This window comes from Syngnathus typhle, linkage group LG8 (genome assembly GCF_033458585.1).
Source record: "Syngnathus typhle isolate RoL2023-S1 ecotype Sweden linkage group LG8, RoL_Styp_1.0, whole genome shotgun sequence".
NCBI classification, from domain to species: domain Eukaryota; kingdom Metazoa; phylum Chordata; class Actinopteri; order Syngnathiformes; family Syngnathidae; genus Syngnathus; species Syngnathus typhle.
In genome coordinates, this window is record NC_083745.1 from 6994201 (window position 1) to 7011846 (window position 17646).

General features: G+C 41.1%; 1 protein-coding gene across 1 annotated transcript in view; it reads right to left on the bottom strand.

The window, feature by feature from the left end:
• The window catches only part of adgrb3 (adhesion G protein-coupled receptor B3), an 86923-nt gene that overhangs the window by 28862 nt on the left and 40415 nt on the right, over nucleotides 1–17646 (bottom strand). Inside the window, exons 5-12 of the mRNA XM_061285704.1 lie at nucleotides 16798–16962; nucleotides 15822–15986; nucleotides 14406–14570; nucleotides 13789–13890; nucleotides 8981–9087; nucleotides 7751–7945; nucleotides 5081–5149; nucleotides 2748–2856 (exon numbers count right to left, since the gene is read on the bottom strand). Of these exons, the coding sequence (XP_061141688.1) occupies nucleotides 2748–2856; nucleotides 5081–5149; nucleotides 7751–7945; nucleotides 8981–9087; nucleotides 13789–13890; nucleotides 14406–14570; nucleotides 15822–15986; nucleotides 16798–16962 (1077 nt within the window). The remainder of the gene's footprint in view (nucleotides 1–2747; nucleotides 2857–5080; nucleotides 5150–7750; nucleotides 7946–8980; nucleotides 9088–13788; nucleotides 13891–14405; nucleotides 14571–15821; nucleotides 15987–16797; nucleotides 16963–17646) is intronic.

Sequence of the window (17646 nt, forward strand, 5' to 3'; positions counted from 1 at the left end):
GGGAATTATTACCATCAAACTTCCGCTCGGTAAACCAGACAACTGGAGACGGAGCCCTGGAGCAAAATAAAGAATATCCTTACTGTTGCTTAAATGTGTTCCCAATAGAAAAGTAGCTAATCCGAGCTCAAAGTGGCATCTGACAACCAGTATACAGGTAATCTCTTTAATCGCTCTTTCCTTTTCTCACCTCCCTGTTGAGGTGCCACAAAGGGTCTGTCCGTGCACCGCGGCAATTCTCCAGATCAAGCAAAACCAGCCTCGGCATTACAAGTGGAGGATAAAGCTGGCCTGTTCTCCACCTGCTATCACAGCCCGTGCCAGTCAGGTGCTGCTTTGGAGAGGGGAATGCGAGGCTAATCTCCATTGATGCAAAAGCTCCATTGTTCATCGTTCTTTGCCAACAATACCATTTAAATCCTGGCAAGGCTCCATGCTAGGATGAAGACTGCGACGGGAGAAGGCGTGTCTGTATGTTTGGGATGATCCAGGAGCGGCCATGAAATCACATTGCAGCAAGTGCGTACGGAGGTGCCAGATACCGGGTGCGGCAGCCGTTTGGGTGTCTTTTTAGTCATGGGTCACAGCATGAAAAGGAGGACTAGGAGAGGAGAGGCTGCTTTTCACAGCCCAGGGTAATTCTGCATGTAAACGGGGCTTTGCATCTGACGGATGGGGCCCGGCAGCACAAATAAAGCAATCATTCACAATTGTGATGCGATTCACTGCACCGAGAATGTGGTTCATTTTCACATGAGGGAATTATGGCGCTGCTCATTATGTTTGAATGCGGCTCAGACTTAACTACACTACTCACAAAAATCAAATAAAAAATAGAGAGCGTGGGCTTTCAGGTGGAAATTAAGGATGAACCCAAAATGCATTTGAAACTTTGCAAGAGAACTGAATTAGTGTTCCGCATTAACATGTTGGGAAAACTTCTGCACATGTGCAAAATTTATTTCATGGAACTATGACTGTGGATGCTATGCCAAACAAAGTCCTCTTGATTCTAGAGGGAATTTAAAGAATGTGAAGGATGTGCATGTGTTCCTCCCCCGAAAAACAACACTTTACTAAACGTTGTAATAAGTAAAGCCTTTTGGTACCAAATGCATAGTCGTGGTTTTTAATGCACGTTTTACGGACATGATTTCATTTCTTTCAAATGCAACTTTCAATCGCCTGTCAGCGTGCCGTTAACGTGACGTAAAAGCTGCAATTTTATCATCAACTACTGGTCTAATGTTACCCTGTCAAATCTTAGAATTGGTTACATGCCACACAGGCACGTTAAAAGCTGCTACTAGAGTGTCATTAAGCCCAATTGGATGAAGAAAGAAGAGCCAACAAACCTCTTTCCAAGTGTCCTTTGCTTAATTTGTTTCCTTTTCTTGTATGCATTTGTTGCATTGTGCATGCAACGCTCTTCTTGGGGGCCTCCTATCCATCATGATGGAAATTATGCACCGTAAAGAGCCTCAGAGTGTCGAGTGTTTTCTATAAGTGGGTCAAACGCTGGCCACTGTAAAGAATACAAGCTCGGAAAAAAATCCGACTCCTTTAGAGGAATTGCCTACCAGCCCAGCTGTTCATGCTCACACTCATTTGCATGAATAAATCAAGACCGCTGTTCCATTATTCCATCCCAGCGAGGCGGCATCCATGGATGACTGAGAAATGAAATGCCACTGAGACCCATGATCATCCACGAGGCAGTGCGACCCAAACTAAAAGAACCCATGAGAACATTAGCGAGGAGAAATATTGTTCCAAGACTCATATCAAGAGACGTTTCGTCCCAAAGAAGGGGTGTTTTAATCTCCACTACAACCGGTGGTGCATTAAAAATGGTTTTCAAGCTCATTACAGCTACAGTGAATAACTTGTAATTTCACTTCAGCTCGATAACATTCTATCAGACACGCCCACAATGTTCTCCCACATCTCAAACAATCTTGTTATTGCTGAAATTGCACTTTAGTACATGATATGCATTGTGGTGCTCTAATTACACGGATTGGTAGCATCACAGTTGAACAGAGAGCGCACATTTGCCATAACTACGCTATTAACATTTGATTAGAATATGACTAAATCCTTCAGAAACTGATTGAAAGATGAAGTGCTCCACTGAAAACTTAGTAATTACTTATTTAATTAGAAATGCGTGGTCAAAGATGACAGTAACTTTTCTCAGTTTCTCATCCTTAATCGAACCAAGGCCCAAATTGTTTGCAAGAAATAATCTCTTGGATATCCACCAACCATTAATTATGAAATAATAATGGTCTTGTCTCAGTGTATTCAGAAATTACTCAACTTGCTGAGTGTGACAGTGTAACTGAATACAAAGCGGATACTATACTTGCTACGACTTATTCTGCTGTATGAATGGCAAGAGTAGAGTACATGAAGTGCTATTTAATTCTGTAAATGTTGCTAATTTAACAATATTCTTGCTAGATATCGTTTGTCAACATAGTCAATTGTTTATTGACAAATGAATTCACTTACCAATCTGATTGTTTTTTTTTTATCCCTCTGTAAAAATCTGTCTGTCAAAATAGTTGCTACACCATTCATTGGTGAAATGTGTGTTTTCATGAGAATCTAGCCCATTTACACCCCCTAGCTCCATTTTATAAAACATTATTGATCCCCATCGGTTTTTCTCCACATTGTGTTTCACGCACCATTTCTTCTAAATTAATGATAGCTGTAGAAACAGAAGCTCGGAGGCTTACCTAAGTTGCCAGTCATCAAATAAGAATTGTGGAAATCCTTCATTCCCAATCCAACGATGTGGATGAATTCCTCGATGACCTGCATGAGCTCCACCGCTCCGGGATAGATCTGCACCAGACAACAAATATTAAATAAATCTTAGAGAAAGCACCTCATTTTCCACTTTGCTGCTCTGAGTTCGCGCACGCTGAGTCTGTCTGTGGGGGTAAAAAATGTGGGGAATAAAGTCAAAACAAATCCAAATAAAAATGTGATTAGAAATAAGCCCGCGGTTAATGCTTACTGAAGCAGAGGACTGTGCCCCGTTGTATGGGGTCTAGCATTTGAACATTCTGATTCTAGGTAGGCCTAGAGCGTTTTTTTTTTTTTTTTTTTTTTAATCTATCTGTTTTCTGTAACGTTTACCTGACAGGCCGAGTACACCCCATACTGGTCATAGGGTACCTAGATATATATTTATACACACGGACAGCTAAGTCACTAAATGAACGTGGATGTTTGATGTGGTGCTTTGTGGTCAGCACCATGGACAGCTCCATGGGCTCAGCCATTGCCACTGGGGGCGCAGTGTCAGCCATTCCCTCCTGGTCAATAAATCAAATGCAAGACAATTCCAGAACTGCCCTGGAAGAGATGAAATAACTATACGGGCTGCTCGTTCATACACTGACAGAAGCACAGACTTTGACAAGGAATGACGAGATTTGAAAGGATTCACAAACATCGACTAGCTTTATTTTAACACGTGTGAGCATAAAATGAGGCTCTCAAGTAATTTAAAAAATACTTTTAAGTGGCATTTACCAATTAGCACCTCATTCTGAGTTTATATTGGGAAAGCACCTAAGGCAGAGCTATGTATGTGTAAGTGTGTATGTGCTTGTGTGAGTGAGATGCCACAAGTGGATCCTCTAAGAGAGTCAAATCAGTAGCGGGAGTTGGGGTGGGCGTGGTAAAAAGAAAAGCACATTGCATCGCTCCTTCCGGCATGTTTGACGCACAGCTCGGTCGTACGTATTTCACTAGTCTCCATGGCAACTGTAAAGATGTGAAGGCAGCACAGGGAAATGGCTGCAAGAGAGTATCTTTAGACAAAGCTCTTGCTTCCCTCGCCATGGTAACAGTGACAGGAGGTGAATATATAGTGATCCACAGTAAGGTGATTTATTTTAGTTTTTTGCATCTTTAACGCATAGCGTGTGGGCGTTGTGTAAACTGAGTGACATGCACTCGTTCAGGCAACACAAGGCAGCGAGTGTGGAAAAATGATAACTGTGAGTCCCGGCATTGTCTGTCGAAAGCAAAATAGAGTGTGAATGTTAACTTGGCGGAAATGAAGCAACAATTCCTTTTTTTCTGCATTTCCTGAAATCTGTTCAGTACGTTTTCTGGTACATTTTGCTTCACTGAGTTTCAGTGAGAGATACAAGCAAATTATAGGCCCTGTCAAACGACAGCTACCATGAATAGATACTTAAATGCAGTCTATACAGGCAACTGCTGTCAACACTAAAGTGATGTAACTGGATTTCAGTTTGTGTCAGTGTCAGTGTTACCTCATTCAGGTAGATCTGGCAGCGGCATCAGAGCAGATGCCCTCTCCAGACTTGCATCTATCACAGATGGCATCTTTTGTCTAGGTTGTGTATGTTTTCGCGGGTTTCAGCTTACCGACACAAGCCGCTGCCTTAAAAAGACGGCATCTCCCAAAGCTCTGACTTGGTGCAACAGAAGATTTAGCCAGGAGCTACTATTCATAGATAAATGACGTTGCGAGAGAGCATATTGTTTTGAGCTGAGCATTGTTACTGCAGTGCTGCAGCCCTTAAATATGCATCCTGTGATTTTCCCCAAAACTGCCAATTTCTCTAGCTTGCCAGAGAGAGAGAGAGAGAGAGAGAGAGAGAGGCACGCGAGTGGAAGACTGACTTTTAGCTGCTGCACTATAATCAATAAAACATAAAACCCGGAGTGCAACAGAGTGCTATAAATTCATCTTAAGTAATGGTCTAATCACCCTAATTGCCATGATTTGTATCTGCTATGTGGAACAATGTGCAGAATGAAAGAGCCCTGCAGTGCTTTTTATGGTTGGACAAGTCTCTGTGGCGGTGTTGCTGCCACCAAGTGGTAATATGCGGAAGTAACCATCAAAATGAGGCCACATGCACTATCTGAGGACACTTGCTAAATGACCCCTGTGATTCAGAGCGTTATCTAAGCACAAACCTGACTTTTATTTAAGTCTATGGGTGACATGACACAACATTGCGTGAGTTTTTAAGTGCACAACACTCATGCTGACCTGAATTATTCACTGCAACATGCCTACCTTCTGTGCATCCTCCCATTTCTCCTTGTTGTCCTCCTCCAAGAGATTACTGATGATTTGAAAGAAATTCTGTGGAAATATGACAGGAAATATGATTAACTCTATCACATACGTGAATTCTCTCAGTTGCTTAAAATGAGCAGCATCTCCTTCTATGCATCACTATGAGGTCATAAGTCTGTGCGATGGCATATCAGGGGCAACACAACACAGTCTCCTTGAACGCACCCCTGCAGCTTGCTGCAAAAATATTGAACGCTGGAGGAAATAAGCACAAGCTGCAACCATGGGGGGAAAAAACAGATGAAAGGGAATCTTTGAGCAGCTGTGTGCATTGTCTTGTTCAGCGGGAGAGAGTCGGGAATGCTTGGGGTGCATGCCTGCGGTCGCAATAGGACCTCGGTCTGATCCGTAGTCTTGTTATTTCGTCTAGTCCACGGTGTGCCTGAGGGAGAGTCTGTCTGTCTGTCTGTCTGTCTGTCTCTCTCTCTCTCTCTCTCTCTCTCTCTCTCTCCCTCTCTTGACACAGGCTATCTTGTTTTCTACTTGAATGCTTATGCTCCCTCTGGTGGTAATGTGCCCACTTTAACACTGCATTAGTGCAGAGACGCATCGGGGAGGGGGGGGGAGGTCGAGGTGGAGTGGGAGTGGGGGCTGCTGACTATCTGACTGCACTGTTGTCGGCCCACACACCCCAAAGAGCTCCGGTAATAACCATGGACACAATGCTTTTCTCATTTCACAGATTTTCTTTATGGTGCGAATATGGCTGAATGGGCTCAAGGTCGCCCGTTCGTGGTCGACACATTCCCGTAGATTATTAGAGACATTCATGGGGACTACATGGGACCACTGAGAGGTTCGAACATTACTGTTATATCTATTATTCATTTTTCACATGCCTTGAAAATTGCCAGCAAATGTCATGTTATTTAAAAGATGCCAAGATCTTTTTTTTTTAGTCCGTTACATAGTATGTATCTATGGCAGATGAATTTTCCTTCCCATGTTATCTTTCTGACAAACAAAAAGGATGCAACAATATACATTACCAATATTTAGAATTCGTAAATCATACAAAATGGCCAGAAAGTATAATGGTCTGGATGTAATAATCATTCTATGATTCATTCATTTCTTCAAAATGAAGCATGGTGGTGCCAGTCTCATGCATTGGAGTTATTTTTCTTCAGCGGGAACTAGGGTGGAGTGAATTATGAACAGTTCCTTCTGTCTAACATCTGAGGGATGTACACAGGAGATGTCCTCACAATCTGACAGATTTGGATCATTTTTGCAAAGGGGAAATATTGCTACATTAAGAGTGCCGTGATAAAAGCCAACGGTGCTGCAACAAAATATTTGCTTGAGGGTGAGTTTATTTATGCAACCAGGTTATTGTATTTGAACAAGGGTGTGGAGACTTTTTATATCCATTCTTTGGGGTAATCGTATAATGACAAAAAACAATCATGCCTACAGAGTGCTAACAATTCTTTATTTTGATTAACACTGTCGGGGAGGTCTTTGTTTAATCAAATGGTTATTTCTTTGTTTGTACAACTGCACTGCATCATATGTTGAGCTGGATTTATTATTTTTATCTACCGTAATTTTCGGTATTATTTTCATAGTTTGGGGAGGGGGGGCGATTTATACTCAGGAGCGACTTATATACATATATATGATTTGTTTCACTTTTTTGGGCATTTTATGGCTGGTGCGACTTATACTCCGGTGAGATTTATAGTCCGAGAATTACGGTAATCATATTCTACGCTGACCACAAATTTGTGGTTAAATGCTTGATATGGGCATGATTGATTAATCGATTTATCGATAGGATATATCTGAATTAATTATTCATTGCATCTTATACAGTTGAAGCAAAACAGAGTACACAATTGCTTAAGTGGTCATGTGGTTTCTCTTGAGTCTCTAGTCTGCGGTTTGAAATAGAAAACAAGTTTAATGGGCAGACAGATTATAAAGACAGAGTCTCCACTTATAATGAATTAATTGATCATTATTTTCTCCATCCTTGATCAAGGCAATTTGGTAATATGATGGGAATTGGCCTAAAATCAAACCAACAAACAATTGTCTCTTTTGAGTTCTATTTTGGTGAGCGGGACCTGCAGACAGTGAGTAAATCACACGCGTATGCTGGAGTGAGCAGAGATCCCGAGGCCCGACAAGGGTGTCTTTGAAAGTGACACGGCTCTGAGCACATAAATTATCTTATTGAAGATGCAGGTGGAGCTTTAGCTATAATCTCTATCATTGACATAAAGAGGATCAGGACTGCAGTCAAGCCCAACATGATGAGATGAAACAGCTTAGGCTGTGGAGGAGACTTCTTAATACAATAGAGCCACAGGCTTGTTTGTCAGCCATTGTGCTGCCTCAGACATTCCTCTAATATACGACAGTGTTGGCAGGGGAAGATCACTTTCTACGTATTTTCTAGTCCCACATAACACCACTAGATTTTTTTGTATAGATGTGCTTTTTCATAGCAGTCACTTGGTCTTCATAAATTACACTGAAAATAAGTTTGTAGGAATACACCATTGTCAAATGACACTGGTGAACAGAATTTGACATTCTTAATCAAATGTGCAAGTAAACTAGATTTTTGTCTTGCACTGATTCTACTCGTTCATTTACCTGCACGTCATCAGAAGACGGCTCATAGCTGGCCCTCTTGAAGGTTTCCGTCACATTGCGGAGGATCTCCACAGAAGAAAGCAGGTCGCCGGCATAGAAGTTTTTCCTCTGGGTAAGGTCCAGCAGGTTTTTGGTCACCTGGGACATGCCATCCCCTGCCAGCATCCTCTGTCCCTTCGCAAGGTGGCCCTGAACCTCCAAAAACAGGAGAGGAAAGAACTTGGGGCATCGGCGTCCTTCACATTTTCAACAGACAGCTTCACATTGGAGGAAATGGAGTGAATGAAATATGAAAAGAAAGCTTATTTTCTCAGAGGCCCTTTATGTGACACTTAATATTTGAGTCAGACTCGATTGCATTGTACTTCGCAAATGTCTGAAATGAGCCAATGTGAATAAAAGGAGCTAACTGAAGCAGAAGATACACGTTTAGGGAGGAATTGCAAATGAAAATGTATGCTCGGAGTCTGTAAAATATACATCGGTAGTGGTATAGCAATACGGTACATTTAAAAAAAAAAAGAACCGTGACAATATTACGACTGCATTTCGTGTGAGTGATAGGGTTTTTAACAATTACGATAACAATTTACGTTGAGAAACATAGTTGAGATAGTTTAATAGTATTTTAAATTGAAATTCGATTAAAAAAAAGTCATGAAGGAGGCATAAAAGCTCCCATTTGTTTGTGCTCAATCAGAACGTAATATATTGGGGACTGTTTTGCCAAAAAATAAAATGACTTCACATAATAGACGAGGCGTCGTAATTTAAAAGCGGGCATGTTTTTGAGTGACTTGCAAAAGGTTTTTTTTAATCAATGGAATTGGAAAGACTACGCCATAACTCCTTTGAAGTGACGGCACAATCGAATGTTTCTGTAGCCCAAAAAAAAAAAAAAACAGCATTACAATGCAACATGTCCGCTATATTTGGATGACTTGACTCTGTTTTTGTTCTTGGTTCCAACGTAATTGTAGCTCAGCTATTTACATCTGGGTGATTTAAGTCCAATACAGCAACAAATCACGAGGGAAATGTGAGAAAATGAAGACAATTTATTACAGAGCCAGTGATGGCAAAATGTTTACCACTCTATTGAAAGAGCGATGTTTAGCCTCAGTGCAATGAGAAAGGATGATTGGTGGGGCGAAAGCGCTCGGGGTGGGTGGGTTACATTTTGATACATTGGGGGCAGAGGATGTGGGAGGGAGCTGACTTTGCACCTACTGATTGCTGCAAGTATCTGAATTCATTTGTTATGCATCGCGCATAGCTGGGCTGCTCCCAGAAGGCCATGCCGCGGTGATCCAAAGAGCAGCGTCGACTGGTCGTGCCTGTGAGACGGAGTGGGCGAGGAAAGGCGACAGATTTGGAGAAGAGGAAACAGTGGGTGGGAGATAAGACGGGAGATGAGGATGCGGCCGCAGAGAGTTTAGGGGTGGGATTAAGACCAAAGGAGAGTTGAATGACAGACGGGTGCGGCGATGTCAGCGGGGAGTAGGAAACAGGAAATGAAGGAAGGAGAAGAGAAAAGGCCAGACATATTAGTTCTTTTCATAAGATATTTAACAATCCCCTTTTGTCCAGTTCTGCAGCTCATCACTCACAATCAAAATTTGATGCTGCATATTCAATTATGCAGTGCATTTGAGAGTGCTTTTTAAATGTATTAGCAGTAAAACCATAGTCCCGCGACTTGTAATATATGCATTGTGTCTTGTGTTATTAGTGCAACATGCAAAGTCGAGATTAGTTTATTCAAGCATGCAGCACTACTGCTGCGGTGGATGTCAGGCGATGGAACAGCGAGCTAGAAATAGCAGAACCACCCAATATCCACCCACAACGGCCGTGCGCATCCTACATAGACGCTCCAACATCACACCTTCCCAGCTGTCGACCTGCTGGAGTGCACTTCACAGATCACCCGGTCGCTCGACATTCCGAGGAAAACTCCCACAGTAAAAAAAAAAAAAAAAAAAAAACATTCCCCTGGCGTCCCTACCTCGCTTAAACCTTTGCTACTGCTTGTTCTCGTTCGTTTGCACTTTTCCACATGCCAACACACACGCTGCGAGAGAGGCCTCAAAGCAAGTCCTCCCATACACCTACCTCCTCCACAGCTAGTACTATCTTCTCGTCTCACACACACTTAGGCTACACAAAAATATTGCCCCAACAGCACAGAGCGAAGACATGTGTTCCGCTCTGCACACTAACTGCAACCACAATCACGACCAAATTCTAGAATCACAGCACACTAGGATGTTGAATCCAAGTTGAAGAAGATTTGTATGGAAATTTACCAAAATAGACAAGTTCTATGAGAATGCGCCTTATAATCATGCAAAGTCCCAAAAATATGTTTTTTTTACTTTTATTAATCCATGTAGGGGTCATTTTTGGTCATGGTTTTGATCTACACTAATTTCATATTTTGTAAAGATGCAGAGTTCATTTTTTCCAAGATGGAAGTAGATATGAGCTTTTGGTACATTATCCTGTGAAGAGTTTAATAGCTTGAAGTTATCTTGAAGTAATTGCTCTCTCCTTTAGATGAGTGACATCAGACTTAATTGATAATTCAAGCAGCAGATAGGGACAGCAATTGATACAAATGGAAAGCTTTTTGAACTTTGCTTTGGAGCATAATCATCGAAAACTATGCGTGACAATATAAATTATTAGCATGTCATATAAAATAAATTGCATTATGCAAATGAGCAAACTGATACCAATGTAATTCTATAACATTCAGTTGATAAAATTTGAGGGGAACATTGGTTCACATTCTCAGCTCACGTGCACCATTAAAAAATAAAATAAAAAAACAAAATGGATATCTATATGCCCAAATTTTGGGTTTTCTTTAATATTTTGGAAAAACCTGCCCCTCTGTACCGCCAACTGGGTATTTGTTTTTCTTTTTTTCGTCCATGGATGTCTGTCAATGTCAAGGCTAGGACGGATCCTTCCGAGCATTCTCGGTACACTGATTGGATCCTTTTCTAAAAAGATTTATATCAAATGTCAGGGCGCTCTGGAGGCGTCACAGTCAGTGGTAAATGACCAAATCAGCTGCCAAAAAAAGACTCCCCCACCCTCTCAGCATGATGCCATTCATTGATCAGCTAATCATCTCTGAAACATTGCTGCCAAAAGTGCCGTCCAATCTCTTGGAGACATCCAGGGTGTCATTATCTAAGGGGGGTAAAAATCCCTATTGGACCAAGAATCACAAATCCACCAATGTTGAACAATCTGTATTTTTTTTTTCGTCTCGTTTGAATGAGTAACCCTGAGAAGCTGGACGATAGCGTTGGACTTGATCGTTCACTTCCCCAATGCAAGTGGACTTGTAATGGTAAAGTTCTCAATCTCTACCTGAATTTTCACTTTAATAAATGAGATTTGACCTTTGATCTTTTCCAGTAAGGCCTTCGAACTCAAACATAAAATATATGTTTTTGTTGATTCTTTTATTGTTGTTTCAATAGTTGATGAGGGAATAAAAAAAATCCACAAATGAGCCACTGTTCCACCAGATTCTGATAGAGCGCTTTATGTGTGCGGCACAAAAAAGTGTCAATCGAAGAGGGTTGGCATGTAAGACGTAATTTAATTGGAATAAAAATGCAGATAGGATAGGACGAGATTTTGTTTCTCCTTGTTTCAGTCAGCTCAATAGATTGTTACAGAAGTCGTTCAACTTTGTATTTGTTTGTGGCTTCACAATAAAGACTCTTTGTTGCCTTCAACACAGCCTTGTTATTATCAGACTGCTGCTGAATGTAGAAAGTGTGGGTAGACAAACAAACGGCGTTCCACACTGTTTTGTCTTGCAATGATGGTAATGGTTCAACTTTGGCAGAAATCCGAATTCTCCCGAGTACTTTTCTAGTTTAGAAAATCTAAAAAAAAAACAACAACTTTCAGCTCCACTCAGCTTCATGCTTGCGCTCGTGTTTTAGTCCGATGAGTTCTACTTTAATTATTCGTCAGCTTTGTTTCTGTCATCTTGCCTGTGTTTCTATTCCGACTGAGATTTAGCCTGCGAAGTTCTGCCTTGTCAAAATCCAATTTACATTCTACGTGGCTGCAGCTGAGCCCGCCCGCTTGGGTCCACCTGTCTTTCCACATTGCGGCATTATTCACATTGGTGGAAATTCTACCCGCCCGCAACTACCCGACCCCATCGTTCCGCCTCTGGTGGCAGTTGTCACCGGTGATGGGTGAAGCGTCGCTTACGCCCCACCACCGGCTGCTGTTTCTATGATGACCTTGATGATGACAGTGACAACGGCAGTGTAAGCGCCGATGCCCCAAACACTTTTTGGACACGTCACCAGAGCTGTCTGGCTACATTTATGTCTTCTATTTAGTTGCGTTACTTGTGCTGATCAATATTTCATCCTTGTTAAGTTGGTCCCGGCAGCCCAAATATCCTGGAGAGAAGAAAGAGACCTAATCATGGTCTCCTTGCACATCAGGTCTTCTGAGTTTCACCTCAATTTGAATACAAAACAAAAGGTTTAGAGGTTCTAGTCCATTCAGTGTTTCAGAACGCCGCCTTCTGAGACTTTTGGTGCGATTAATTACTTTACAAACAAATCTGACCTGACCTGATCTATTCTCCATTACAGTCTTTTTCCAGTGCTAAGTGCCAGTGTAGTTAAAATATGAACTATGTCTGCTCTTTTTTATTTTACCCTTTGATCATTGCATCAGGCCGTCCATTATGCGAACATCGAAGGTCAAGAGATCTGGCACCCAAGTGCTATTATACTCACAAAACTCCTGTGTATTCACCTTCTGTACTGTCCTTCTGTACTACCAGACAGAGCAACGGGCTGATTCCCTGAAAATGATAGAATGTCCTGATTCAACAAGGCTTACGACTGGCTCACGTTACTGAAGTGGGGCTTTTATTCAAGATAACAAAAATGACAGTACAGAACTTGACTTATCAAGATAAAATATCCTTCAGATGACTCTATATCATAAACTACATGAAATTCATCAGTAGCACTTGAATTTAAGTGGAAGAAGAGCACTCAGTAAGTGCAATTCTTTGCCAAGTCTAAAATATTTTTCACCCAAGAGACCAATGAGTTAATTGATAAAAAATAAGTACATTTTCATTTGGAATATTATCATCGTCATCATCATGACTTGTGCATACGCATACGTACATGTAACATATTGCATATATACTTATATCACATTTTGTTGTGTGAGCAAATTATGAAATGTGCGTCAATTAAATAGATGTATTCCAGATAGTTTGACCATTTTTGTTGTGTTCGGTGTAAAACATGTTAAGATATGGCGTGAAAAATAGACTATATTAGTGATAGCAATAACTGAAATTTAAACTTTCCAAATGTCGAAGGTTTGGGAAATCAGAAATGGTGTTTCTGATTTCCAAAATTGTTCAACTTTTGTCTCCTTAAAAACATATGTAAGGTGAAGTAATAGTAATAGTAAAACTCCATCCTAGGATAACATGTAAATTCATTATTTTTCCAAACATTTATCTTATGGTTTTATATTGTTCATGCAACATGCAATAAAAACATGCCTTGTCTTCCCCATTACAAAACAAAACAGTGTGACTGCTCCTTCTGCCAAATGTCTAAAAACATATCAGAAATTTTTTTGATAACAAATGTGCAATGAGTCACAGCACCGTGCAAATCTGACAGGTGCTGCCAAGAGTTACGTTGCGTGTTGAATTGGGATGAAGGGATAAGGGCATTGTGCCTGGATTTGGCGGCGGAATTCTGGCACCACATTTAGTGTCACAAGGTTTTGTAGATTTCACAAAAAAATAGGCGAGAATCTTGTAGAACAATAACGCCTGCCATGTCGTTTATGGATTGCTGCGGTAAATCAATATATTCTTCTTAAATCACTTTTTCCTTGTATATTTCTTTTATTTTTCCTTGATCAAGCACACAAGAAAAATAACTGCCCAATGCACATACAAAGACGTTTAAATAAATTACCAATGACAAATAATTGTTTGTCCTCACCTGTTGCATTGGGTGGACATCTATTGAAAGCCAGTTCCCCAGAAGGTGTTCGTCTCCACAACATCGACACAGCATAATCCTCAGGACAAATCTCATACGGTGCTGAAATTCAAAATCAAAGTATTGTACGGTACTGCGCTATTCATTTGTATTTCCTGAATGCGGCAATCATTCCTTTGCAGTATGTTGAAAAGCAATACTAGCAATACGAGTCTGTGTGAACACATAATAGCGACATTCATTGTTCAACATGTTGATTCACAAAATACAAAATCAACTGTGTGAGCTCAAAGACGGATCTATTTTACCAAGAGCTTATTAACAATGTCAATGTACAGTAAGACAATCTAGCAAACAGCCACAACTAATTAATACCAACTGGGATTTGTGCATCAAGGATCAATATGTTTGTTTTTGCTTTTAGCTCAGCAAAACAGGATGAGTGGTTCTTTTTTTGGGGGGGCGGGGCAGAGTTTCCCATGGTGACTCACTATCTCCCCTTGATGTAGAAATTTGTTTTGCGTCATTGCAGCATGTATATTTGTGGTAATCTAATTCATCTCCTCTCAATACCTAAACAGCTGATGTATTGTGTAATACCATTTATTGTGCCTCACCTGGGCACCGTTGGTCACTGCACTTCCGGACTTCTTCTCTGTTGCCGTCACACTGATGCCCGCTCGTCGCTGCCCCTTGACATACTCGAGTTCGTCTCTGCCATCCTCCGTCACATGACTTTGAGCAGCCGCTCCATGGACCCCATGGGTTCCACTGGCCGTTAGCTGGAACACAGTCATCTTGTTAGGATCAATCAGAAACATCCAATTTGACAAAGATTTACTTCCACAGTTTGCTTATCTCAGACTTAGTATGCTAGTAATAGTCCAAAATTGAACAAAATAACTTAGAGCACTTAGCAGCATGTGTGTTTTATGGGTGTAAAAGCTTCTCTGCAAATGCTGATTATTTCCCTCATGCTGCCAACGTTAAAGCTTCATAATTTCAAAGTTGCCATAACCAGCAGCAGGTTTTATGCCCTTGTAATGAAGACTATTAAACTGAGCATTAGACAAAACAATGCTACCCTTCAGCAATATGGTAATTCCCATACCCTGCTCTTAAGAAGCAGCAAACACATGCATTGTCCTTCAACTAACCGCCTATTCTATAGCCCACACGTAGAAACCAGAAACTACCAAGTCAGACTGGCCAAAACTATCCAGATGTTTGTTTTGTAGCAAATCGTTTATTAACGGAGACTTGGCACTGCCCTTCATTCCCTCCACACCTTCATTTATTGGTTTGTTTAGCAGTGCGTAATAACTCGCCAGCCACCATCAATTTGATGTGCATAGTCAGTTTTAATCCGCAAGCGTTTGATCGCTCACCTTGTGATACATTTGAATTGCTAAATTGGCTGAGCTCATTAAAGACAAAAAAAAAATCGCATAATGTATCATCGCTGTGTGAAGCCAACAACAACATTGCCGAGTTCATTATCACACAAATTGGTGGAAAAAATGAATACAAACACCCTCAAAAGTCTTTGTTACTTTTAGTGCTTCGTTTTGATAATATATCTGCGAAACATTTCGACAGACTTTCACAATGAAAGAAGAATAAGTAAGGGAATAAATCTGTGCTCTCTCAGGGTGCAGTAGCAAAAATTGCATCAGGAGATTATGTGAAGGCCTTGGTGTGATGAGACAAGGCTTGATGGCGGCCACTAAGCTGACATCTCTGAGCCTCTAATGCATCAATGGTGCTGACAGACAGGGTGGACGCCTAACCCGGAATTCTATGAAAGGCATACAGCATTTCTAACTGGATTTTACAAATCCAATTGATAAAGCATGGTCTTGAACATTATTGCTATTTTCTTGATTCTTTCGCTAGAAAGCTTTAAAAAAAAAAAAAAAACGCAGCTAAAAGAATCTTGGGTTCCTGCTAGAAAGAATGTAATGCAAAATGGGCTTCCATTCATCCCTTCACATTTATGAACTAAGAGCCTCTTTTTATTTTTATTTTTTTACCTGTGCAGTCAGGATTATGGCACTCTCTGCTTTCTGCCCAGTGACCGCGACACTCCGATCCCCCATGTGCAGCCGCCGAGCACTGCCTGGTCCTCTGCTGAGTGCCGTTGGCACAGGTCACTGAACAATCGCTCCAAGAGCTCCACTCCTGCCACTGTCCATCCACTGAGGCACCAACCACAACACAATACCGCATGTCGCAAGTGATGGAAGGAAAATAAATAATAAATAGATAGAAAGGGCAGACAGAAATGGAAGGAGATTTAGAATAAAATCCAGAGGGATAGAAATGTATTAGGCAATGTGAGTACTTCCGAAGGACTAGACCACAGCTTTACTTTGATATGATGACTGTCAAGGTGTTCAAGACTATTTAATGCTGTCCATACGGAGGACAAGATCAACTCCCAACAGGGCATAGGCAAGAATTATTGTGAAGTCAAAAATAATGATCAGCACTAATATGACTTTGATGCCAGCAGAATATTATTGACGATTCACAGGGTGCGGAAAGTACTACAGTAGAAGCTTAAATGCACCGCAAACCCTGGATTGATTCAGCTTTGTTCTCATGATTGTTGCAGCACGATTATATGCATAAAAGCTCAACTGCTTCTATTTTTAGCACGTTTTACTCTTTGCTAATTGTAATTGCATTGAAGATTTTACCCAGACAATTCCACCAAAAAGGATTGACTGGCTTAAGCGATTTAATGGGTTGCTGAGTCAGATAAGCTATTTTGTCTACCTTGTTTATTGTAATAAGTTTATTCATTGACGTATAGGTCGATGTCATGGTAATACATAATTCCGTCGTTGGTAAACCACTTTAAGTATGAAAAGTGTGTGGTGAAGTAACAGAATTGTGTGAACTGAAAAAGCTGAGGCAACCCTAATTTGATTCAAAACATCAAAAATGATGCTCAAGAGTGCCATTTTCTAACGTTTGTCGAGTTATCTAGCAGATAGACGATACCTGGGCAAAGGGCTATGTTGCAAAGCTTAGTCTGTGTCTCAGGTCCGTCGCAGGCCCGGCCTCCGTGCTGTGGGGGCGCACACATCCTAGTCCTAGTGCGGTGACCTCGGCCACACGTGAATGAGCACAGACTCCACGGCGACCACTCCTCCCATACACCGTGCACTGCGGGCACAGAGAAGGTGTCAGGCCTGATCAATATCCCCTTCGTCGTGCCATTGCTTTAACGAACAATAATAAACTGCGCAAAGCCATCAAAAGAAATAAAATCAATCAAATGTAATTAGCTATTATTAAGATAGTAGATGAAACAATGAACAGATGGACAACGCGGGGTTTCATTCATAAAGCCTCGGGCGTAAGCGTGCGTCAATTAAGTATATTTGGCTATCATTATTTAACTTTTCAGGGTGAAGAGTCTTCAATGAAGACTAATTAACGAAGCGGCACATAGACGAGAGAGATCACTGTTCCAGGTTGGTTTGAAGAGACTTCTTAAGTAAAGATGTAGTTGGCGTGTGGCAGGACAGCTTAATTTCGCAGTTTGCTCATTCTTGCTTAGTTGACTGCAAAAGATTTGATTGATTGGGAACGACAATGGTCTCTGCAAATCTGTCACTGCAATAACGTATCAATAAATATCATGCAACAGAAAGACTAACTCTGGTCCCTCACTTTTGATAAAAGCGGTCATGTGCTATAAATAATCTTTAATATGTATCAGATTTCATGCAATCAGTATTAAGGTAGGTTTCGACATCAGGCGTGCAAACGATGCAAGAAATGCTCCCAAGGTAGGCAATTATTTCGTCTTTAAGATCAGTGTAAGTCCCAGATGATGCTATTTTA